The sequence below is a fragment of the Balaenoptera ricei genome, chromosome 2 (assembly GCF_028023285.1).
Source record: "Balaenoptera ricei isolate mBalRic1 chromosome 2, mBalRic1.hap2, whole genome shotgun sequence".
NCBI classification, from domain to species: domain Eukaryota; kingdom Metazoa; phylum Chordata; class Mammalia; order Artiodactyla; family Balaenopteridae; genus Balaenoptera; species Balaenoptera ricei.
Genome location: NC_082640.1, coordinates 157,745,569 through 157,771,334, shown reverse-complemented (window position 1 = coordinate 157,771,334; position 25,766 = coordinate 157,745,569). Strand labels below are relative to the sequence as shown.

At 40.8% G+C, this 25,766-nt stretch overlaps 1 protein-coding gene across 14 annotated transcripts in view; it reads right to left on the bottom strand.

Moving 5' to 3' along the window:
- Nucleotides 1-25,766, bottom strand: part of SIPA1L1 (signal induced proliferation associated 1 like 1) — a 376,514-nt gene that overhangs the window by 13,138 nt on the left and 337,610 nt on the right. For 13 of the 14 annotated variants that reach the window (XM_059914542.1, XM_059914549.1, XM_059914554.1 and 10 more), the window contains 3 exons: nucleotides 12,152-12,388; nucleotides 11,197-11,362; nucleotides 5,906-6,152 (listed from right to left, as the gene is read on the bottom strand). In XM_059914542.1, coding sequence (XP_059770525.1) covers nucleotides 5,906-6,152; nucleotides 11,197-11,362; nucleotides 12,152-12,388 — 650 coding nt within the window. The remainder of the gene's footprint in view (nucleotides 1-5,905; nucleotides 6,153-11,196; nucleotides 11,363-12,151; nucleotides 12,389-25,766) is intronic. The other variant, XM_059914553.1, reaches the window with a different exon arrangement.

The window sequence follows — 25,766 nt, the reverse complement described above, 5'->3', positions numbered from 1 at the left end:
GATGAGAGCTTAAGGGACACATGGGGCAACATCAAGCGGACCAACATTCACATTATAGGGGCCCCAGGAGAAATAGTGGCTGAAAACTTCCCTAACCTGGGGAAGGAAACAGACATCTAGATCCATGAAGTCCAGAGAGTTCCAAAAAAGATGAACCTGAAGAAAACCACACCAAAACACATAATTCAAACACATAATTCAAATGTCAACAGTTAAAGAGAAGGAGAGGGACTTCCCTGGTGGTGCAGTGGTTAAGAATCCGCCTGCCAATGCAGGGGACACGGGTTCGAGCCCTGGTCTGGGAAGATCCCACATGCCGCGGAGCAACTAAGCCCGTGCACCACAGCTACTGAGCCTGTGCTCTAGAGCCTGCAAGCCACAACTACTGAGCCCGTGAGCCACAACCACTGAAGCCCGTGCGCCTAGAAGCCGTGCTCTGCAGCAAGAGAAGCCACCGCAATGAGAAGCCCGTGCACTGCAACTAGAGAAAGCCCGCGCAGCAACAAAAACCCAACCTAACCAAAAATAAATAAATTAATTTAAAAAAAAAAGAAGAGAGAAGGAGAGAATCTTAAAAGCAGGAAGAAAAGAACAACTTGTTACATAGAAGGGAACACCCCGTTAGACTATCAGCACATTTTTTAGGAGGAACTTTGCAAGCCAGAGGGGAGCGGCATGATATATTCAAAGTGCTGAAAGGAAAAAACTGCCAACAAAGAATACTCTACCTGGCAAAGCTGTCAATTCAGAATTGAAGGAGAAATAAGAGTTTTTCAGATAAGCAAAAGCAAGGAAGTTCATTACTACACTGGTCTTACAAGAATTGTTAAAGGGACTTCTTTAAGCAGAGAGAAAGAGTGCTAATTAGTAATAAGAAAACATATTAAAGTATGTATCTCACTGGAAAAGGTAAATATATAGTAAAGGGGTGAACTGACCATTTGTAAAGCTAGTATGAAGGTTAAAAGACAAAAGTAGTAAAAATAACTATAACTATAATAAGTTAAGGGATACGCAAGATAAAAAGATGTAAATTTTACATAAAAACATGAAATGGGGTGGGGAGTAAAAGTTAGAGCTTTAGAATGTGTTCAAATTTAAGTTGTTCTCAACTTAAAACAGACTGTTATAAGTTGTTTTAAGTAAGCCTCATGGTAACCACAAAGCAAAACTCTATAGTATATACACAAAAGAGAAAGAGAAAGAAACCAAAGCGTGCCACTAAAGAAAGTCATCAAACCACAAGGGAAGACAGTAAAGAAGAAGAAAGGATCAGAGGAAGTACAGGCAGCCAGAAAACAACAAAAATGGTAAAAGTACATAGTTATTGATAATTACTTTAAATGTAAACGAACTAAATTCTTCACTTAAAAGACATAGAGTGATTGGATAAAATATATATATCTAATTGCTGCTTCAAGAGATTCACTTCACATGTAGGGACACACACAAAGGGATGGAAAAAGATATTCCACGCAAAAGGAAACCAGAAGAAAGCTGGGGTAGCTATACTTACATCAGATGAAATAGACTTTAAGACAAAGACTGTAGTAAGAGACAAAGATCATGACATAATCCTAAAGCAGTCATTCAACAACAGAATATAACATTTGTAAATATTTGTGCACATAACCTAGGAGCACCTAATTATATAAAGCAAATATTAATAGACCTCAAGGGAGAAGAGACAGGAATACAACAACAATAGGGGACTTTAATACACCACTTTCAACAAATGATAGATCACCCAGACAAAAAAACAATAAAGAAACATTGGCCTTAAATGACATGTTAGACTGATGGTCTTAACGGAAATACAGAACATTCCATTCAAAAGCAACAGAATGCACATTCTTCTCAGGTGCATATGGAATATTCTCCAGGATGGACCATATGTTAGGCCACAGCAAGTCTTACTAAATTTAAAAAGAATAAAACCATATCAAACATCTCTTCTGACCACAGTGGTATGTACCAGAAATTGATTACAGGAGAAAACTGGAAAATTCACAAATAGGTAGAGATTAAACAAACAACATGCTACTGAACAACCGATGGATCTAAGAAGAAAGCAAGAGAAACTTAAAAAATACTTTGAGACAACTGAAAATGGAAATACAACATACCAAATTATGGGATGCAGCAAAAGCAATTCTAAGAGGGAAGTTCATAACAATAAATGCCTACATCAAGAAATGAGAACGATCTCAAAAAACCAAATTTTACCTCTCAAGAAACTAGGAAAAGAAGAAGAATTGAAGCCCACAGTTAGTAGAAGGAAGGAAATAACAAAGATCAGAGCAAAATAAATGAAAGACTAAGAAGAGAACAGAAAAGATCAATGAAACTAAGAGCTGGTTCTTTGAAAAAAAATAAACGAAATTGATAAACCTTTAGCTACACTCAGGAAAAAAAGAGAGGACTCAAAATCAGAAATCAAAGAGATGTTACATCTGATACCACAGAAATACAAGGGATTGTAAGATACTACTATAAACAGTCATATGCCAACAAACTGGACAACTTCAAAGAAATGGAACACACAACCTACCAAGACTGAATCATGAAGAAATAGAAGATCTGAACAGACAAATTACTAGTAAGGAGATGGAATCAGTAATCATAAATCTCCCAACAACGAAAGTCAGAACTCAGACAGCTTTACTGATGAATTCTACCAAACATTCAAAGGAGATTTAATACCATTCCTTCTTAAACTCTTCCAAAAAAATAGAAGAGGAGGGAACACTTCCAAACACATTTTACGAGGCCAGCATTACCCTGATGTGGAAACCAGACAAGGATGCCACAAGAAAAGAAAATTATAGGCCAATATCCCTAAAAACATGGATGCAAAACTCCTCAACAAAATATTAGCAAACCTAATTCAACAATATGTTAAGAGGATCATATACCATGTTCAAGTGGGTTTTATTCCAGGGATGTGATAAGGATGGTTCATCAATGTGATAAACCACATTAACAAAATGAAATATAAAAATCATATGATCATCTCAATAGATGCAGAAAAAGCATTTTACATTTTCAACATCCATTTATGATAAAAACTCTGAACAAAGTGGGTATAGAGGGAACATACCTCATCATAATAAAAACCATATATCACAAGCCTACAGCTGATGCCATACTCAACTTTGAAAAGCTGAAAGCTCTAAGGTCAGAAACCAGACAGGATGCCCACTCTCACCACTTTTATTCAACATAGTATTGGAAGTCCTACCCAGAGCAGTTAGGCAAGAAAAATAAATAAAAGGCATCCAAATCAGAAAGGGAGTAAAACTGTCACTATTTGCAGATAACATGTCATATGTAGAAAACCTTAAAGACTCCACCAAAAAATTATTAGAACTAATCAAAGAATTCAGGAACGTTGTAATACACACAATCAAAACAAAAAAACCTGTTGTTTCTATTTACTAACAACAAGCTATCAAAAGGATATATTAAGAAAATCCCATATACAAAAAAGAATAAAACACCTAGGAATAAATTTAACCAGGGAGGTAAAAGACCTGTACACTGAAAAATACAAGACATTAATGAAAAAACTGACGAAGACACAAATAAATGAAAAGACATTCAGTGCTCACGGATTAGAAGAATACTGTTAAAATGTCCATACCACCGAAGCAATCAACATATTCAAAGCAATCCCTATCAAAATTCCCATGGCATATTTTACAGAAATAGAATAAACAATCCTAAAATTTGTATGGAACCACAAGAGACCCTGAATAGCCAAATCAGTGTTGAGAAGAACCAAAAAACTGGAGGCATCATGCTCCTGATTTCAAATTTTATTACAGCGGTACAATAAAACAGTATGGTATTGGCATAAAAATAGACACATAGATCAATGGAACAGAATAGAGACCCCAGAAATAAACCCACACATATATGATCAATAAATTTATGACAAAGGAGGCAAGAATATACAATGGGGAAAGGACAATCTTTTTAATAAACGGTGTTGGGAAAACTGGACAGCTACATGCAAAAGAATGAATGTGGACCACTATTTTACACCATATGCAAAAGTTAACTCATAATGGATTAAAGACTTGAACGTAAGACCTGAAACCATAAAAATCCTAGAAGAAAACATACATGGTAAGCTCCTTGACATCAGTCTCGGTGATGATTTTTTGGTTCTGACATCAAAAGCAACAAAAGGAAAAATAAACAAGTGGTACTACATCAAACTAGAAAGCTTCTGTGCAGCAAGGGAAACCATCAAAAAAATGAAAAGGCTACCTACCGAATGGGAGAAGATATTTGCAAATCACATATCTGATAAGGGGTTAATATCCAAAATATGTAAGGAACTCATACAACTCAATAGCAAAAAAGCAAACAATCCAAGTAAAAAAATGGGTAGAAGATTTGAATAGACGTGTTCCCAAAGAAGACATACAGATGGCCAACAGGTATATGAAAAGATGGTCAACATCACTCATCATCCAGGAAATGCAAATCGAAACCTATTGAGATGTCATCTCATAACTGTTGAATGGCTATTATCAAAAAGACAACAAATAACAATTGTTGGTGAGAATGTAGAGAAAAGGGAGCCCTTGTGCACTGTTCATGGGAATGTAAATTGGTGCAACCACTATGGAAAACAGTATGGAGGGTCCTCAAAAAATTAAAAATAGAATTACCATATGATCCACCAATTCTACTTCTGGGTATTTAACCAAGGAAATAGAAAACACTAACTCAAAAAGATATGTGCACCCCCATGTTCACTGCAGCATATTTACAATAGCCAAGACATGGAAGCCACCTTAGTGTCCACTGATGGATGAATGGATAAAAAAAATGTGGACACACACACAATGGAATATTATTCTGCCATAAAAAAAGAATGAAAATTTAGAGTCATAGATGTAGAAAACAAACTTATGATTACCAGGGGGGAAAAGAGGAGGAGGGGTAAATTGGGAGATTGGGATTGACATATACATACTACTATATATAAAATAGATAACTACTAAGAATCTACTGAATAGCACGGGGAACTCTATCCAATACTCTGTAATGACCTATATGGGAAAATAATCTAAAAAAGAGTGGATATATGTATATGTAGAACTGATTCACTTTGCTGTACAGCAGAAACTAACCCAACATTGTAAATCAACTATGCTCCAATACAAATTAATTAAAGAAAAGAATGAAACGTTGCCATTTGCAACAACACGGCTGGACCTTGAGGGCACTGTGCTAATTGAAAAATGTCAGAGAAAGACAAATACTGTACGATCTAACTCACTTATATGTGAAATCTAAAAAAAAAAAATGTTGAGCTCATAGATACAGAGAACAGACTGGTGGTTGCCAGAAGTAGGGTGGGGGTAGTGAAAGATGCTGGAGGGAGTCAAAAGTACAAATTTCCAGTTATAAAATAAATGAGTCATGGGGATATACAGCATGGTGACTATTGTTAATACTGTACTGCATATCTGAAAGCTGCTACAAAAGTATATCTTAAAAGTTCTCATCAGAAGGAAAAAAAAAAAACTTTATGTATGGAGACGGATGTTAACTAGACTCGTTGTGATCGTTCTGCAATATATACAAATATCAAAACATTATGTTACACATCTGAAACTAATATAATGTTATATATCAATTACACCTCAACTGAAAAAAAATAAACCAAGCATCCTAGATGACTCTCGCGGTCTGGTGAGGCTCAATCCCTGTGGTCTGGGACTCTAGGTGAGAGGCTGAATGAGGGAGGGGTGATGAGCCCAGATAATCAGAGCAAGCAAGCAGGACTTCCTCTAATTCTCATTCTTGAGCAAACTGAGTGGCATGTGTCTGGGGACACTGGCCATCATAAGCAGGGCTGTTCAGCTGCAGCTGAAGACACACTTACCGTGCAACGACTTCATTCCCAAGGTGTAAGAAGGCCTCCGCAATGGAAGAGACTTGGGGAGAGAAGGGTACGTGCTACTGAAGAGGACATCGTTGGGCAGGGCTTGGTCCAGAAGCGAAGCCCTTGAGGTGAAAAAGTGCTCCCTCTGGCCGCTGTAAATACTCTCATCGGACAGCGTTCTGTGCAAGGCCCGCCTTGAGGTGGGAGTGGTGGGAAAGGGAGACTGAGGAGAGGAGAGCGCATGGAACTGAAAAATAGCGTCAAGACAACAGAAAGTCAATCTTCTGGGTCACATACCCAAGACCGGGGGCGGAGGATGGGTGGGTTAACAAAATCACTCTGGTAGACACGACCCTTCAAATCCTGGAGCCCAACAAGGAAGCCTCAAGGTCCACCATCACTGTCTACGTCCTTAAGGGCTAAAATAGGAGTTCCGGGCACCGCATCCTCACAGCCCAGCAGGCTGGCTGCAGCCGATCAGTGCTCAGTACAAAGTTCAGATGTGGGATTAAGCGGATTCATCACTATCGTGTCATGGTTAACAACAAGACTTTAGGATCAGACAAATATGGGTTTTATTTGAATCCCGTGTCTTTGACCAAATCATGTTATTGCTCTGAGCCCAATTCCTCGTCTATGAAATGGGGCCACCTCTCAGGATTATTATGAGGATTCCATGAAACACTGGAATGAGCACAACAGTATGTTATCAGTGGTATTACGAAATAATGTCATGGTCTCCAGCGAAACAGCCATGATGCCAGGAAGGTATCCTCAGAAGCCTGTCAAGCGAATGCATGTTTGCCAGGCAACAAGAGCCTCTGATCATCACAATATATTCACTCAAATAACAGGTGGCTTTTGAAAGCATTAACTACTAATATTATATTTAATGAGCTTGGGAGAGAATTTATTTTTTTAGATGGATTTCTATTCGTGAAATAAAAATAGGGAAGTCATCTTTATAAGTGACAAGTATTTATACAGTTATGTATAAATGACAAAAGCTCCAGATAGCTGTATCTCTTGTTAATGTCTTTTGCCTTTGTGACCAGATTTGATTCTTATTTGAGATCTTCCTACAAATAGCAAGCTTCTGAGAATTCCATTCATGGAGAAAAAACAGACACGTTAACAATATTGAAATATCCAGCATCCTGCAAGCCAACAGAGTATGTGGTCCATTAACAGAGTTATCCTTATTCAGTTCCTCTTAGTTAATGGTTCACATTGGCAGGGAGAACAATGTGGAGAACAGGTGAGGATGTGAGTAGGAGGGCTGAGTTACTGCTGGCAGGAAGCCACTGTGAAACTTTCCATGACACTTTGAAGGGACAGAGAGATAATGATATGGCAATGCCTCCATCTAGGAGGCTGAGAACAGAGCTGATGCTCAGACTCATTCATGGGTTCTCAGGTCTAACACGCTTCCAGTCCAACAAGCCAAGGGTTAATCAAGTCAAAGCTACCCACAGTGTGGTATGCACAGTTGCAGCGTAAATATGAAAAAATTATTAATCAAATGCATTGTAAATGAGCCCCAGGTGTAGCCAACTGTGTTCACTTTTAAAAATTCACAATGAGTTAAGCCCAGAGTACCTATGTGCTTACCTTGAAAACTAAGCTGCTGTGATAAATGCTTTGTGAGTCTTTAAGTGGGAGGGGACTTGGTATGGAAATGATTTCCCTTCTCACTTCACACAGAAGAATGGGCATTAGAGAGGTTAAATGGCTTGCTAATTGTAAAAAAAAAAAAAAAAAAAAAAAAAAAAAGCAGATCATCTCCCTCCACCTGCAAGGTTCTAGAACTGTCACATAAGGCTCCTGCCTACTAGACCAGATTTCAGATCTCTCTATTCAAAAACTGCTCTCAATCATTTTTAACACATCTGGGTTTGGCAAAGGGATTTCCTTTTCCAGTGAATATCCCCAGCCTGATGGTTTTGCAGGAGAGAGATTTTCCACCCGTTCTAGTTTCAGCCTCTTTGGGAAATGTTAACATACTTCAAGGTAGTAAACAGCTACCTTGAAGAGATCCTTTGAGCAGTGAGATTTATTCAAAGTTATAACATCCTGCGCTAAAGGGAGGCAGGGGAGGAGATGGAAGGAAGCAATCTGCCTAGATGCTTTCTACCCGTTAAAAAAGAGCAGGACCTAGCCTGGGCCAAGCACGTTGGGATAGCTCCTGACCCCAGCCCTCTTCAACTCCAGTCTTAAAGGTATGTGCACCTATCCAGTCCCCTAGGGCACCCTCTGTCTTCCCTGTAGGTCATACCTGAGATTGCTGAGTGGCGCTGCCCTGTGCTGCCAGACCCTGGGAAAGAACCACAATACAGTGGGTGGTAGACTTGGAAGGGATTTTAGAGAGCATCAGGAAGGGGGATTTCAACTGTGTTCCAAGGAGCCCTAAGGGTTCCTCCCAGCATCACTGCCTGCGGAGAGGAGATGTTCAGGTGGGACCCAAGAGCCCAAGGCACCCCACCCCTCCCATCGGAGAAGTTCTGCTTTCTTAGTTCTACATATTGGGCTGCCATGTGTAACTGTATTAGGAAAAAAAAGGGTTCCTGAACTTTAAAATCATTTGGGCACCATTGATCTAGTCTGGTCTTTTGTTTCAAGGCTGAGAAGCAAGGCCTAGAGAGGTGGCATCTTGCTTCAGGTCCGTCTCCTTCCCCTCCTCACTCTTTTCACCCCTCCCGGCTCTCAGTGGAACGGGTTACCCGCACTTGCAATAAGCAAGTATTGGCTCTTCCTAAACACTAGAGCTGCATGAAGCCTCTTCCTTTGGTCTGTATCTGAGAGTACTGGCTGGAGAGCAAGGCTCTCAGTTTGCACTACTTACTGTCTGTTCACTTGCCAGACGCATGCAGCCCTAGGGGAGAATACAGTGATCCCAGCTCTGCCTGCCAATGAGGTTTCTTAGAATGTTAACAGCTCTGCCCTTTTCCTTGAGATACGAGTTCCACAGCAGCTGCTCGGGGCCCTGCAGCCACCCACCTCTCAGCTCCAGCCTGGCCAGCAGAGCCCTGCCACGTCCTGCAGCACATATCTCACTCTGCTGGCAAACGAGCCGGGGAATAACCCCGTCATTTGATATTCATGATGGCTCACTGGTAGCACTTGCTATCTGAGAAAGCCAATGTGGCGTGAGTGGGTTCCAAGTATCACAGCCCAAAACAGGCTACTCCTTGTACCCTGAAGCCTGATGTAGTGGCTCGGAGCCTTGAGCCAGGCATGGCCTGGAAGACCTCTCAAGGGCATGTCAGCCTTACTGACACAGCAGAGGCACGGCCATTCAGATGATGAGTCTCACAAGACACGCAGAGCTACTTAGCTGAACTCATCTGAAACCAAACCAAAAAGGATGAAACGAGAGAGAAAACAGAGCATATTTCCAGCTCCTGCTTCCAGCCTTTTCACCATAATAGTTTAGCCAGCAGAAGCATTTTCTTTGCAGAGGGTCTCACGGTAATATAGTCACAACATAAAGAATGTGCATTCCTATTTCAAATAGGAATGTTAAAGTAATTCACTTTGGAAATAAAAGCCAAGGCCTGAATAAGGGCAAGACAGACATTTGCTTTCAATTATTTCCACTGCATGAGTAAATCAAAAGGATGAAAGCTCTGAGCTTGCTCCTTTCCAAAAATGTTAAACTAAGAATTGGTGGAAAGATTCCTTTCAGGGCAGGTTTTATTTTCCTCTAACCTCAAAGGAAAAATCTGAAATAATTTTTATTTTGAAACTGGTAGTTAAAAATTTTAATATACCTCTTTGGTTTTTGATGGATAAAGAAAGAAGTTTCAAGTACTATCTTTTGCAAGGTTGCTAAGGAAACCATTTGTGTCCTGGGTGATGAGTCAGAACTGTTAAGTGCTGGCTTATAAACTAGAAATTACAGAAATCCAGAATGGCAAGTCTTTAAAATGATTTATGATGTTAATGTTTATGTTAATAACTCACTGATTTCTCAGCAAAACTCCAGAATGGTCTTTGGAGCACATTTCATCTCTGTAAATGTTGATTTGTAAGTTTAGGAGGTATATCTGACCTGTCTGAAGGAAGACGCACACACACGTGTGACACACGCATACGCAGAGGCATGTACGTGTGCACATACACTAGAATGGTGACGAGAAAGCCTGGATGAGACAAGACCACACAGCTCATCCAGCTGGGCATGTCTCTCACCCTCTGATCACAGTTTGAGGATGGTGAGTGGTTAAGGAAATATGTCAGCTTCCATTTTCAATCAGTTCTCAAAGGTCTTCTTAAATTAAGCTTTCTAGTCACTTCAAAGAGACTACAAATCATTTAACTAAGAACACAGAGAACAGAAAACATTAAAGTTTGTAGCCATGACCTTCTGGGGGGTGGACTCCCTTCTCTTGGGGCCACCCGGTACACTGCAGACAGGAATACCTAACGCTTGGAGTGAAATACCTTTGGGCCCAGCTAAGCCAACACTAGCTCTGAGCCTGGGAGCGTGAGACTGCACACTTCAGAGGACAAGAAAGTAGAGAGCCTTAGGTGTGCTTCAAGGGTCCTCCAAGCTGAGGTGAGCAGAACAAACCCTTCCTCGTGTTCATGCAAAAGTCTGGCCACCAACATACCCACCGACTCTGAGCAAGTTCTCGGAACTTGATGGGAGGGTGGCTGGGTTCCAGAGAAGGCATTTCTAGTCTGGAATTCTGAGAGTGGAGAGAAGGTTTTACGAAGTGAAGAGAATCTGGAAAGTTCTGAAGGTAAACGTGCAGACTTAGTTTGCTGGACTAAACAGCATGCAGTATATGGCTGGTAGGTCTGCCTGGCCAGGGGCAGGGGGCAGAGGCAAGGCCGGAGTGTAGGGTGCTGTGGACACACACAGGGCAGGAAACACACTGGGGGCTACTGTGGAAGGAGGACGGGGACCCTTCGGACAGAAGGCACTAAAGCCCTTTCAGAAAACTTTCTGCCTGACAAGGGAGCCATGGGTGTCTCTGCAGAGTTCTCAGAAGCAATGTCATCTGAGTAATAATGTCAAGAAAGCGTAGCTTGTGCACTGTACGTAGAATACACTGGAAGAAAACATACCATGGGGGTAGGGACAGGTTAATATAAACCCGACTCATGAGATGTGGCTGCAGGGACAGAGCATTTGGAAAACATGTGAACCAATTACTGGGACAGTTAGGTGATGGCGGGAAGTGGGGTCTGATGAAGAGGAGCCAGGAACCACCACTTCCTGGAGGGTGCAACTGCCCTATTCGGTCTCTCTCTAACTGCTATTTACCCCAAGTTCTACCCTGTACCTTAAAGTTCTTCTGGGATTCAGGAGTTGGGCTTTCCAGATTGATGAGTTTCTTGAGATCCTCCTCAATGGTGGACTTGGAGGTTGGCTTTGGGGATGTCCGGAGGTCCCTGGTTGAGGCACGCAGCCTGGTGTGGGCTATTTCATTGCCATCACTCTGATGACGCCTTGAAAGAAGGGGAAGAGAGGGTTGAAATTAAGTCGACAAGGTTGACTCAAGGGTACGATGGGCTCTGAAAGAGGTAAGTCAATGGAGAGCTATTAAAGGAGAGAAAAGGAGAATCACTTCTGTTCAATTACATTAGAATCTACTCAGATAAATGCTTGTTAGAGAAACAAGACCAATTTGAAATACAAAATAAAAAGCCTGAAGAACAAATCACTCTTTCACAGGAAACTATTAACTCCACTAAGCCAAAATTAGCAACAGATTTATTAATTAAAGCCCACAGGGTATGAATCCCAAATGCCATCTTTGTACAAACAAAAACAAAGTCATTGACTGAATCATTTATTTTTTGCTGTACTACTTTGTCAAAAAGTTCTTTATGTTCAGAGGTGGTCACTTACTTTCTAAGAGTCCCTCTGGTGCCTCCTGGACCATTTAGGAATTACACGGGAAGGCTGTGATTAATAGCATCAACGGGACAAGTGTGGTCTTAGCACCAGAGGGGCGATTATTCTGAAGTTTGTTCTTCAGACATACTCTTTTCTAGGAGACTTAAGATTCTCAAATCTGAATGTTTTGCAATCTATCTTATTTAAGGAATGTGGCAGAGAAACAATTTAAGACAAGTTTCACTTAGGAAAAAAAAAAAAAAAAATCTCCCTACCAAACCACCCTCTTCCCAGCCCTTAGCCCGGCCTCCTCTCTTGCAGGAAATTGCCCCAAGCTTTTCTGTTCTCTGTCATGTTAAAAGCAAGATACCCAGCAAGAGAAGCAAAAGAATCCTTACTTTCTTGTGTCCATAAATCCCACAGAGTTTATGGTTCCTTCGGGTTTCTTCCATCCAATTAGGTACTTGCTAGTAGCGCCCTGGCGCGGGTAGAAAGTCCTAGGACCGGAGGAGGAGGAGGAGGATGAGAAGGAAGGAACGAGCTGCGAGGAGGTGGCAGGATGCAGCTCTTCTTTCGGTGAACTTCTGGCACTGGTGAAGACAACTGGGCTGGCAGAGTGTCGGGAGCTCATAGTACTGAGGAGAAGCAGGACAGAGACAAAAGGACGCGTGTGCGTGTGTGCATCCCTGGGGTCAGTATGTCAGCTATCAAAGCGTCGTCCAGGACAGGGGTTATGGCCAGGTTAAAGAACAATGAATATTTCATAAAATATTAATGGAGCTGGCTGGCCTTCCTTGCTTTCTCGCTTTAATTTAAAGGTCTGCTGTCAAAGTGAAAGATGGTGACTGGGGCTTATTCTGCACTTTAAGTTGAAAAGTAAAAATAATTAAGACAGTCAGGGACACTTTGAAGTATGCTAGCACCGCTGAAGTTTGTTACGGTGAAGTCTAGAAGAGGCAAGTGGTAGGGGGAAGCCAGCAGTAAAAGGTCTGGGAGTATCAATGGCTCTCTGTCCTCCCTTCCTCAGAACTAAGGGTCACGGTGACACTCCCCAGGCCCGAGCTGAAGAGGGGAGACAAGACTGGATCAGCCATACAGCTCTCTATACACTCCGTTCCAAGGCCAAAGGGGCACCTTGAGGTCTCCTTCCCCATGGCATCTATCAGTAACATTGACTCTCTACAAAGCTGTTTATCAGATTAACCTGGACCATTACCTTACAACATACACAAAAGTTAACTCATAATGAATTAAAGACTTGACTGTAAGACCTGAAACCGTAAAACTCCTAGAAGAAAACATAGGCAAGTAAGCTCCTTGACAGTGATTTTTTGGATTTGACACCAAAAGCAAAGGCAACAAAAGCAAAAATAAACAAGAGGGACTACATCAAACCAAAAAGCTTCTGTGTAGCAAAGCAAACCATCAACAAAATAAAAAGGCAACCTACTGAACAGGAGAAAATATGTGCAAATCATGTATCTGATAAGGGGTTAATATCCTAAATATATAAAGAACTCATACAACTTAGTAACAAGAAAAGCAAACAATCCGAATAAAAGAATTGGGTAGAAAATTTGAATAGACATTTTCCCAAAGAAGACATACAGATGGCCAACAGGTATATGAAAAGATGCTCAACATGACTAATCATCAAGGAAATGCAAATCTAAACTATAATGAGACCTCACACCTGTTAGATTAGCTATTATCAAAAAGATAAGAAATAACAAGTGTGAGCGAAGATGTGGAGAAAAGGGAACCCTTGTGTACTGTTGGTAGGAATGTAAATTGGTGCAGCCACTATGGAAAACAGTATGGAGGTACCTCAAAAAACTAGAAAACCAAACTCCTAGATACAGAGTAGTTGTCAAAGGTGGAGGCTTGAGGGTGGGTGAAATGGCTAAAGAGGGTTCAAAAGGTACAAACTTCTAGTTATAAGATAAATAAGTCCTGGGGATGTAATATTAGGCATGGTGATTAAAAATAAAAAACTGTTCATCACCAATGTATTTTAAACTGTGGTTAGAAATTACAAAACTAAAGTCCTGTAGGACTCAAGGAGAAGACTACTCATTGTACCTTTAAAACTCAGGCAGAATTTTAAATAAACTAGAGATGAGAGTTTAAGCTAACAACAAACCTAGAGGGCCTTTAACTGCAGGATTTCCATACTTCCTTCCCAGTGATCTCATGGGACCTACGTTCACGCCACTTGAGCCCCGCTGAGTTTTCCAGCTTAGGCTGAGACCAAAGACAGGTCACTCCAGGGGACTTTGTTACTGAAGGTTTAGTTAACAGGATGTGGTCTCCAAGCATGCCTCACTAGCACTTCTACTGGTCAAAATCTAATGGTCCTGCTCTGAATAAAGTATGGACTTTAGTTAATAAGAATGCAGCAACGTTGATTCCTTAGCTATGACAAATGTATTACAGTGACATAAGATGATGAGAACAGGAAAAAATGGGTAAAGCGTACATGGGAACTCTCTGTACTATCTTTGCAACTTTTCTGCAAATCAAAAACTATTCTAAAATAGAAAAGTTCATTATAAAAAACTAAGCAAAACACCAAAACAAAATACAACAAAAAATAAAACCCTAATGGTCCAGAGATTTTATATGCGTGTGTGCATACATACATGTACAATATACATACACACACACGTACATACATACATACACACACACATATACACACATCTGAAAATGAATCTTGAACTCCACCTCAAACCTTACATAAAAATCAATTCCAGATGGGCTGTATATTTAAATGTAGATCTAAAGATTCTGGAGTGTAACATGGAAGAACATCTTTATGACAGAGGCAGAGGTTTCCTTAATAGGATTGTAAAGGAAATGATTGAACCCCATTAAAATTAAGAACCATTCATCAAAAGACAAAGAGAATATACGTAAAACATACATCCAACAAGGGGCTCCTATCCATACATAACTAACTTCTACAAATTAACCAGACAGACAACCCAACAGAAAAACGGGCAAAGATCTGGAAAGGAATTTCACAAAAGAGGATATCTAAAAACCATTAAACATCGGTGCTCAACATTATCAGTTATCAAGAAAATGCAAATTAAAGCCACAAAGAGGGACCACTATATGCCTACCAGAACAGCTAAAATTAAAAAGACAATATCAAGTGCTAGAAAGGATGGGAAGCAACTAGCACTCTCATACACTGCAGGTGGGTACTTGTTACAACCACTTTGGCAAACTGGTTCACAGTCTCTGCTAAAGTTGAATATGTATAAATCCTATGCAAGCAATTCCACTCTTAGGTATATACTGAAAAGAAGTGCATATATACATGTACCAAAGGACATGTGCAAGAACCTGTATTATCTCCAAACTGGAAATACTCCAAATGCTCATCAACAGTAGAGTGGATAAACAAATTGTGGTGTGTTCTCACAATGGAAATATAATACAGCAATGAAAATAAACGAATGCTACTTACTTGTAACACACGGATGAATCTCCCCAACATAATATTGACTTAAGGACACCAGACACAGAGTAATACATATGGGATGATTCCACTTACACAAAGCCCCCAAATAGGCAAAATGAGTGTAAGGCAAAATGAGTGTATGACTTAGGATTCAGGATTGTGTTCACTTGGGGAGGAGTGGGAGGTGACTGGGTGGGCGAACATGTAGGAGGAATGGTGTCTAGATGCTGGTCAAGTTCCAGTTCTTGATCTGGGTAGCGATGACATGGGAAGTTCACTTTGGGAAAACCCAACCCGATGTATATTTATGACCTGTGCCTTTTTTTGTACGCATGTTATACTTTAATGAAAACACACCCACAAAAACAAAGCAAAAATAGATCACCTGAAAGAAGGCCGTATCAGTCCCTGAGGCTTTGCAAAGACTGGAGAGAGGGGAACAGAGTGTGGGGGGAGGAATAGGACACAGGGCAAAGGTGATCTCGAGGGTTTTCCACACTAAGTGGGTCTTAACACTTCCGATTAAATATAACCATCTCCTTTATTTCTGAAACTAAGAAGGAGGAACCAGGTTCAAACTTCATAGAAAATATAACTTAAAAAATGACTAGCCATACTCTAATAATCCCTCTAACAATTTTCCCCCAAAGATTTTTCTATCTAGGGAGAAGGGGAAAGAAAAGACCCCTCACAAAACCTCAAAGGGCAACATAACTTTAAAAGCAATGCTATCTCATTTAGTTTTTACCTCTTGATAACAGATATCCCATTTGTTTGCTTTGAAAATTAAGGGAATGGGACTTCCCTGGCGGTCCAGTGGTTAAGACTCCCCGCTTCCACTGCAGGGTACGCGGGTGCAATCCCTGGTTGGGGAACTAGGATCCCACCTGCCGCGGGGCGACGCCAAAAAAATAAATAAATAAAATTAAGGGAAAGCAAAACTCTTCCATAAGTGCAGTATATTATTGATGAATCAATAAGAACAAAATAATAGTAGGTCTCTGTTATGGAAAAGAGACTAAAAGTGGAAAGGTGAACCAAAAAGACAAAAGCAGGGAAAGACACATAAAGATAGAGGCAGACAAGCCCACGGACAGTAACACCAGAGACCCAGGTTAACAGCAAATGCATTATCAACACAGGGACCATCAACCCAGAGAAGCTTCTGAAATACCAAGAGTGCAGCCTTTGGGATACTTTAAAAGCATATGACAGGTTTGCAGCTATTTGTTACTTAGAGACAAGATCTAACCTTTAGTTTGCAGATTTTTTTCACCCAGCTATACCTACCTCATACACATTTGTAGCCCAGATGTGGAGATGTCTCAAGCCTCAACCCTGGTTAGTGTCTGAAGCAGATGCCAATTAAGTGAAAAACAACAAATTAGTGTCTGATGTACTCACCTCTCATCTTGGATAATCACATGCTTGCTTCACCTGCCTTGATTGGTATCCACAAGTGAGTAACGTGTGTTTGAATGACTCAAGCCATTCTTCCTCATCAGCATGTTAAGATATAGATTGTGGGGCTTCAACCCAGAGATTCTGATTCGGGAGCTTGGGTGGGGTGGGGTACATGAGAATTTGCACTTCTAACTTGTTCCCAGGTGATGCCGTGGCCCTGACTCAGACCCTAAAAGCCACTGTACCAGAGGTACATTTGACTGCTCATATTTTACATTTCTCATCAGTAAGTATCTTGATACGATAACATCGGTATTCAAAACCCTGGGGCTTTCAAAGACTGAAAGTTTGGTCAAAATATAAATAATTAACCATGAGAAAACAAAGTAAATTGCATAGTCTGTTAATTTAAAAATCTTTCCCCCATGTTTTACGAAATAGCTATGCTGCTTTTAGTCATAATGTATGTACTCCATAAAAGGGAGCGTTATGGACAAGGCTTAGAAACATCAAAGGCAAGAGTAAAGTATACAGCATATATGGTTTCTGAAGCTCTTTCCTTCCTATGTAAATTAAATTACTACCATTATTTCCCTGAGAGGCATTTAATAGGTTTTGTACTAGATGATAAAACTCTTTGAAGGCAGGGATATCTTTGTATACTTAACAATGCCAGAATACAGTAGACTCTCAGTAAGATATTTATTGCACAGAGGGAGTCTCTTTAGTATTTACAAAGCACACTATATATTTAATTTCTTTATCTTGTTTATCATCTGTCTCCCCCAGTTTAAATGTAAGCTCCATGAGGGCTGAAATTTTTGTCTGTTTTGTTCACTACTATATTCTCCCTACTTAGAATAGTCCCTGGCCATTGTAGGCATGCAACATTTGATGAAGGAAACTGTCAAATAAATGACAAATTAGCCATCTGTTTTAAATGCAAGGGAGAGTTATGCACAAAGATAGTGTATTTTACCCATACTCTATTTAAAACTGGATGTTGCTTTATTTTTACCGCAAGAAATAATTAAATCTACAGAGTATGCTTCTGTTTACAGGTGTATTCTTAAAAGGATAAATGCTTAATTATCCATAGACCCCAATTATTGGTTTTATCTGTGACCACAGACCCTGATTATTGGTTTTATCTGTGAACAGGGCAGCTGACACTAGCTCCCAGGTGTGAAATGCCAGCACACTTCTGTTCACTAATGGTTATAATCAAGGACAGCCCTACTTAACAATTGATTAGATTTGGGAACAATGGAAAAGCAAAAACAAATGACTAATCCATTGGTGGTTCGTCCTTCTTTACTGTGTACAACTCACAGCACGAAGGTGAGCACTTTAGTTTGTTCACCTGCCCCCTAATTCGATTGTCACAGGAGGATCACCTGGGAGCTTTAAAAATACACATCCTTAGGCCCTAATTCCAGAGATTTTAATTTAACAGAGTTGGGGTGGTGCCTGAGTTGTGTATGTTGGCAAAAATCTCCCCCAAGTGTGCACATCCATTGAGAACTGCTCGAATCCAGGGGAATTATCATATTGTTATGACTTCATCAAAATCCAGCTTCACACAGTCAAGATCAAGAAAGGGAAGGCATCAGAGCAGTGTTTATGCAGCCATAAACTTTGGTCACCTGCAAGTCTTGATGTAAATAATGATTCCTTGGCTCACATCCCATCTCCTAGAGCCCCAGAAATGTCTATTTTAACAAACCCCCAAAGGACTCTCACGTTCCCTAGAGCTTAAGAGCTACTGCATTAGCCCCTCAACTCTTCCCACTCCACAATGGGTTGTCTCCTCCTTCCTCTGTGGCCCCCTCCCCGGCCCAGGTGTGTGTGTGTGTGTGTGTGTGTGTGTGTGTGTGTTGGAGGCGCAGGAGGGTGGGGTTCCTTGGAGCTGACCCACTGGCTGGCCTTGAACCACTCGGAGGGACCTGCACATACACACTTCCCCAAATAATCTCTGAGTGGCTTTAATTACAAAACAACTGAAATGAAGTTGTCAGCTTCATACTTTCAAAGGGGAACTGAATGGTTTCATTATCCTGGAGATTTCATGTTAATTCAATACGCTGCAATTTAGTTGTACACATGGCAAATTAAATCTCTCCCCAGGAATTGTGTAAGAAGCCAATAATATGGAACAAAAAGAGACAAGCAATAGATATGTTAGGAAATGACAAGTGCAGTATCTGCTACTTTTCTATCTGTAGAAAAAAGCGAGATTAGCTGTGAGTATGGCTAAACTGGAAGCACTAAGAATTTAATCAGGGTGTTCCTGGATTCCACACGAAGAGACACTAGCTTTCTTTCTTACATAAAGTATAGGACATTTCCCCTTTCCTAAAAATGGACCAACCTTTGATTCGTTTGGTCATTCCAGGACATGAATTAAAAAAAAATTTTTTTTTAATCAAAGTAGAGTTGATTTACAATGTTGTGTTAGTTTCAAGTGTACAGCAAAGTGATTCAGTTTTATATATATATATATATATATCCCTTTTCAGATTCTTTTCCATTACAGGTTATTACAAGATATTGAATATAGATTACCTGTGCTATACAGTAGGTCCTTGCTGTTTATCTAGTTTATATATAGTAGTGTGTATCTGTTAATCCCAAACTCCTAATTTATCCCTCCCTACCCTTTCCCCTTTGGTAACCGTAAACTTGTTTTCTTTGTGAGTCTTTTCCTGTTTTGTAAATAAGTTCACTTGTATCATTTTATAAGATTCCACACATAAGTGATATCATATGGTATTTGTCTTTGTCTGACCTACTTCACTTAGTATGATAATCTCTAGGTCCATCCATGTTGCTGCATTCTTTTTTATGGCTGAGTAATATTCAACTGTGTAATATACATCTTCTCTATCCATTCCTCTGTCAATGGACACTTAGGTTGCTTCATGTCTTGGCTGTGGTAAACAGTGCTGCTCTGAACACTAGGGTTTACAGGACATGAATTTTGAAAAGGAGGAGAGGGCACACACACATATGCATGATTCGTCATATAAACAGAGGAGAAGAGGCAACAGGGCATCTGAGTATTTGGGACAGTCTGAATCTGTCTAAACTTCTCATCCTGACCTGTTGCTCAAACGAAACCATGAACCAAATGCGCTGTAACCTGGTTATTTACATTCCCAGCTGTGGTAAAACTTTATAGGAGACGATGCTAGATGACTAGTTTCCAAAAAGGATGCCAGTCACGGCGGGGGCTACTTTGCAGAGGAGCAGCTACACCTGCTTTCCGACCTTGCAAAGGGATGAACCCCACACGACAGGGCAGCCTGCATGTTAAGAGTCAAAGCCCCGGGCTTCCCTGGTGGCACAGTGGTTGAGAATCTGCCTGCCAATGCAGGGGACACGGGTTCGAGCCCTGGTCTGGGAAGATCCCACATGCCGCGGAGCAACTAGGCCCATGAGCCACAACTACTGAGCCTGCGCGTCTGGAGCCTGTGCTCCGCAACAAGAGAGACCGTGATAGTGAGAGGCCCGCGCACCGCGATGAAGAGTGGCCCCCGCTTGCCACAACTAGAGAAAGCCCTCGCACAGAAACAAAGACCCAACACAGCCAAAAATAATTAAAAAAAAAAAAAAAAGAGTCAAAGCCCCAAGTACTGAAGCTATGAGGGCCTGGGAAACTGTTCTGCAATTTCTGCATCATCAACAAGGCCACCGCCTCCTACAGAAAACACCTGCCAGCCACTCTCTGTGCCACCGAGAGCTGCTGAAGGAAACAACTGGAGTCACCACTATTCAGGCATGACACAGAGGGACGGATTTTAGACCGGCTGGGATGGTATTTTCAGGAGGGGGAGAGCAGCAATTAGTCACTTGTCAAATGACTGTGGCAAAATCTGCCCAAAGGCTGAATGCTGGCCTGATACCAAGGGGAGGGGAACTGATGGGTTTCCTGTGACTACTTGCACAGATAACAAATAAGCCTTCGGGTGACAGATAATGTGGAGGATAGTGATTAAGGACGACTCCTCCCACTGTGTTCAGCACTAGCCAATTATGTCCAATACTGGCTCTACAATTTAGGAGAGCTTCAGAAGATACTAATTCTAAAGGACTGGGGGAAAAAGAAGTGAGGCAGGAATGATGAAGCTGGCAAAGGGCATATCCAAGTGACTGCAGTAAAGAAGACTGCTCATCTATAAGAGGGAGATATTTAATAAGTACAAGGGCACACGAATGCATAAAGCATAGGGAAATGAGTAGCTAGGCCTACCCAGCAGAATAGACCTCAGGGGTCACTGTGGACCTCAAGCTGAACAAGTCTGCAATGCTGAGTGAATTAATAGGGAGCTAACAAGATAACTACGAATATTATCATTCTATTAGGCATAGCTGAGAAAAGTGTCATGTCCAGATGTGGCATCTAAAAAGGATAAAGAAAACAAAGCAGGAAACTCGAGAAGCAAAGTTTCTTGGGAGATACATGTTTGTTGAAGGAAAAGTAGCTAGATAACTACACTAAGTGATGGAGTGCTTACAAAAGGAAATGACAGAAAAAGGACATTTACAGTTTGCAATACCTTTGATAACATTTTTTTTATTCTCAACAAACATATAAAAACAACCATTTAGTAAGGGGACTAGGTATTATTAAGTTACAGATAAGGGACAAGCTCGGCGAAATGGCGGCACTGGCCAAAGGCCACATGGCTGGTCCACAACAGAACTGAGACTTGAACCTGGATCTCAGGATCCAAATCTATTTTCCCTACATTTCTCTCTCGACTTGCCTGGAGGTGAAGGGCTGTTACTATATATATATATATATATATATATATATATATATATATATATATATATATATAGTTAAATTATTTTAAAATCACCACTTGTTGGTATCTATAAATATCATAATCTTAGACTCCAAAAATCTTCTTCAGTCTTTAGAAAAGACTCAGCTCAGAAAAACTGTTCTCTCTCTTAATCATAGATTTAAGCTGCAGCTAGAGGAATTTCAGATCGGTAGATACAGGACAAAATTTTGAAGAGGGAGGGGACTTAAGTACTGAGATTACTCAGAAAGATTATGGAATCTCTCTCTTCTTGAGATTATTCTTTCTTTTCTTTTAGCAATTGGATAAATTCTCACCCTAGTAGTATAGTAGGATGGTTTAAATATGGCAAAGAATAGAGACTCTGTCCTTGCAGAATTCCTGTTGGTCTTCGATTTAATGGCATTTGGAGAATTTGGGCTTTCTATATGGACTGGATGAATGCTTTAGTTGCTTCACAGAACCAAGTAATGAGAAACTTTTTGTCAGTGACCTCTGCATCAAGAAATCTGACGTCTGGGGCTTGACAGAGCTCTCATTTTCTCAATGTTGAAATTTCAACCATAGTCGTTGTATTATTCATTCTTTGTGGTAAGTTGAACATCACCGAAGTTCTGGCTAAAATCATCACCCACTTTCATAAGCTGGAAGAAATGGAAATGGGGCAAGAGAGCTTAGGCCAGATCACCTGGAGTCCTGATGTGTAAAAGCAAAATAAAATAGAACCCCGAATGTTCACGGTGTCCGGGACCACAAAGCAAAAATTACCAGTGAAAACAATTCATAAACATACGGCAAGTGGAGCCAACCGCATGTTGGAGAGAAGTCCTGGGGAACTGTAGAGGCTTCACTTTAAAGTCTGACTTAGTCCATAAAACTTAGAAAAATAACAGTCTCACCCTAAGAAAAAAATGTAGAAGAGAGGTAATTAATCATTAGCAATTTAAAAAGATCCCAGGCAGAAGAGATTTAAGAGGGAAACATTACAGACAAAGACAACAGAATAATTTCTAAACAAAGAAGGAAGGCCTATTTTTCACCCAGGGTGCCAAAGAGGGTAGAGAACAAAATTTAAACTCATAAGCTCTAACACACTCACACACACACACACACACACACACACACACACACAGAGGCACTCACATATAGTCAGTGCACTAGAGTAGCCTGAGGCATTCCTTACTGTTCCATGTAAACGGAATATAAGAAGTCTTTCTTCACCCCTACTCTCAAGAAACGTACAGCTTTTCTGGCATTAATAGTTAGCTATTAGGTCAACCAGAAAATAGTTAACTATTAGTCAACCAGAAAAAGCACATTCATGAAACTGAACTGTAACTAACATCTGTGGGCAGGCATTTTTCCTGGCCTTTAATCATCCCCTCTAGTGAATGTCAGACACTGACCAACTTATACCCAGATTTTGATTGATATTTGTAGATAAGCGGTTATAAAGTCTCTCCCTGTTATATTTTGCAGATTAAAAAATCTTACATAGAAGTGACTTAACTAAAAACTCATGCCATACAAGGACTTTAGGTACACTCTTATACATACACTTGTATATAAAAGCGCTAGAGCTCTGTGCAAATACTGACAGGTCTATACAGTAAGCTTTGAAATGTAGTGGTAGTTTTCCAGAGCAGTCAGGAGTTAAGGATTTATGCTATTTTCAGACTGGTTTATTAGTAGGGACCTTGAGTCATCAGGCAAAAAGTGGGAACATTAAGGAAGAAATTATTCCTATTTGTTCATCAAAATGTCCTGAACACCTATAATGCTGGTGTATTGAGCACCCATTTGTCATGCTCACAGTGGTGCATACTATGCACAGGTGCTGAGGGTGAACACACTGGGTGAGAAGTCCTTTTGTATTGGAGGGTAGTAAAAATGTGTATGTGATCAATAAGTGGGTATTAATTGGCATCAGAGCTCTGAGGGGGCCTACAGGAAGCAAGACGAAGCAGCAGAACGGCTGGTAACGAGTGGGTGCAGAAGTCTGGACATTTGAACAGGTCAGGTCAGGATGTTACAGACAAGATGTATATGTGCAAGCCTGAGGTGGGTTGTTTGCTTTTTTTTTTTTTTTTTTTTGGCAGCACCGTGTGGCATGCGGGATCTTAGTTCCCCAACCAGGGATGGAACCCATGCCCCATGCAGTGGAAGTGTGGAGTCTTAACCACTGGACCGCCAGGGAATTCCCTTTAGCTTTATAATATGTGATCGTGAATCTAGTTCTGCCATTAGCGATGGCCACTGGTCAGCAGGACTAGAGTTCTGTAAGCTAAGGAAGTCTTTGGTCACCACACAAACGGACACACTGCCTACTTCCGAGGCCAGAACTCTAAGACAAAAATGAACCCAGCTGGTAACAGTATACTAAAATTGGAACTATCTTCACCTCTCCTATGTTCACCACAGATTATTTTTTTGAGTGGTTTAAGACCTGAAAGTGAAACAGCCATTACAAAAAAAAAAATTTTTTTTTTAAATCTCTCCCTAAATTCCCAAGCTTCATAGAAAATACATTCTAGGGAATAACATTTTAGAGCAATTAATAGACTTTTTAATTGTAGAAAGCTTTCAATGTGTATGGTTCCTCTTAATGACATCCGAATATAACAACCCTATATAATTACCAACCTACATTAAGCAATTCTCATGGGGGGGCCACAAAAAAACCTGCACAATCATCAACAGGGAGACTGGAGGACAGAGGGAGTAGGAACACAGCCTAGGCAGAAATACGCAGTGGAACTTAATCACTGTAATTTAGATTTTGTCACCAAGTCCCAGGTACAAGCTCTTTTATGCACTGTCAAGAGATCTCCACATTAATTGCTGTTCCTGTCTTCCGAGGACACAAACGCTCTAATTTGCAGTGATTTTAGTTTCTCTAGCAATGTGCATTTGGTGGCTAAGTCCCCCTTTCCTCCAGAAAAGGAAGTCTGCTAAAGCTCTGATTATCCAGCTCACTCTGCCAAGATCAACAGATTGAAGTCACAAAGCATCCCCGTTACCAGAGTCACGAATGAATGTGACTCAACCTATCAGTGGGTGGGAAGCCTGGCCATCCTCCCTGAAAGGCCACATTCTTCCTTGGCAACTTTGATTTTCAACAGAAGAGTTATTTCTAAATGATGATTTAAATGATTTCTGCATGGTCAGTTGGAAGCAGAAAATGTGGATAATCCTTTAAGACCTTCAGGCAGCCTCAGTCAGCATATTCAGATAATGCAAGCCCAGGTGCTGACTTTTCAGAGGGTACTTTGTACATCCCCTGGGATTTGGTAGATCTGTGAGATGGCGCAGCCCACGTTTTGTGCTTTGGCTTCAGAGGCCCAGCTCTTTTCAACTTTACTCCGTGGTGATGCCACTTGAGACAAGACTTCTATGACTGACTTTCTTCTGCCATCAAATTAAACCAGAGATACATCCTCAGATGGAGTATCATTTCAAAAAAGACATTCTCCTTTCAAAATGAAGAACGGAAAACCAAATCTAGGAGTCAAGGTAAACCTGAAAACCACAGAGGAACCACTGTGAACTGAAAAATGTTCTGGGTCATGCACAGGCCATACTTAATGAGATGGTGGGCGTGCCGGAAACAGCAAGCCAGTGGCATAACTCTGCGTCAAGTGATTCTACGTCTATATTATATTATTATGGTATTTGACGCCCGGCTTTCTGTCTTCCAAACACTTCCTTAATCCACTTGAACCAAACATTCTATTTTCTGAATTATGGAAAGGTAACTGGATGCATGGTACCCAAGAATCCTGAGATGACTTTCCCAGTTGCCTTTCTGCTTGGAGGCCATGCGGTTTCCAGACCTGTGGCAATCACTTTTTATTACTGCAGTGTGGTAGTGGTAAACAGAGATAAAACTCAGGAAACACAGGGGAAGCTTGCGAATCTTATCAGTAACAATACAGACAATGGGAGAAGTGAATATTTAACTTATCAAGTTAAATCCAAATTAAGTCAAGGATGTCCTCTCTCATTAAGATTATCTGGGGTAACAACTGCTGAGCCTGCGCGTCTGGAGCCTGTGCTCCGCAACAAGAGAGGCCGCGATAGTGAGAGGCCCGCGCACCGCGATGAAGAGTGGCCCCCGCTTGCTGCAGCTAGAGAAAGCCCTAGCACAGAAACGAAGACCCAACATAGCAATCAATCAATCAATCAATCAATAAATCTTTAAAAAAAAAAAAGATTATCTGGGGTTTACTGACAGATTATGTGCCTGGATTCCCATTTGGAAAGTAAAACTAAACTCAACTTCTCTGCTACTTTTCTTGAGGGCATGACAGTAAAAGAAGCCTGGAA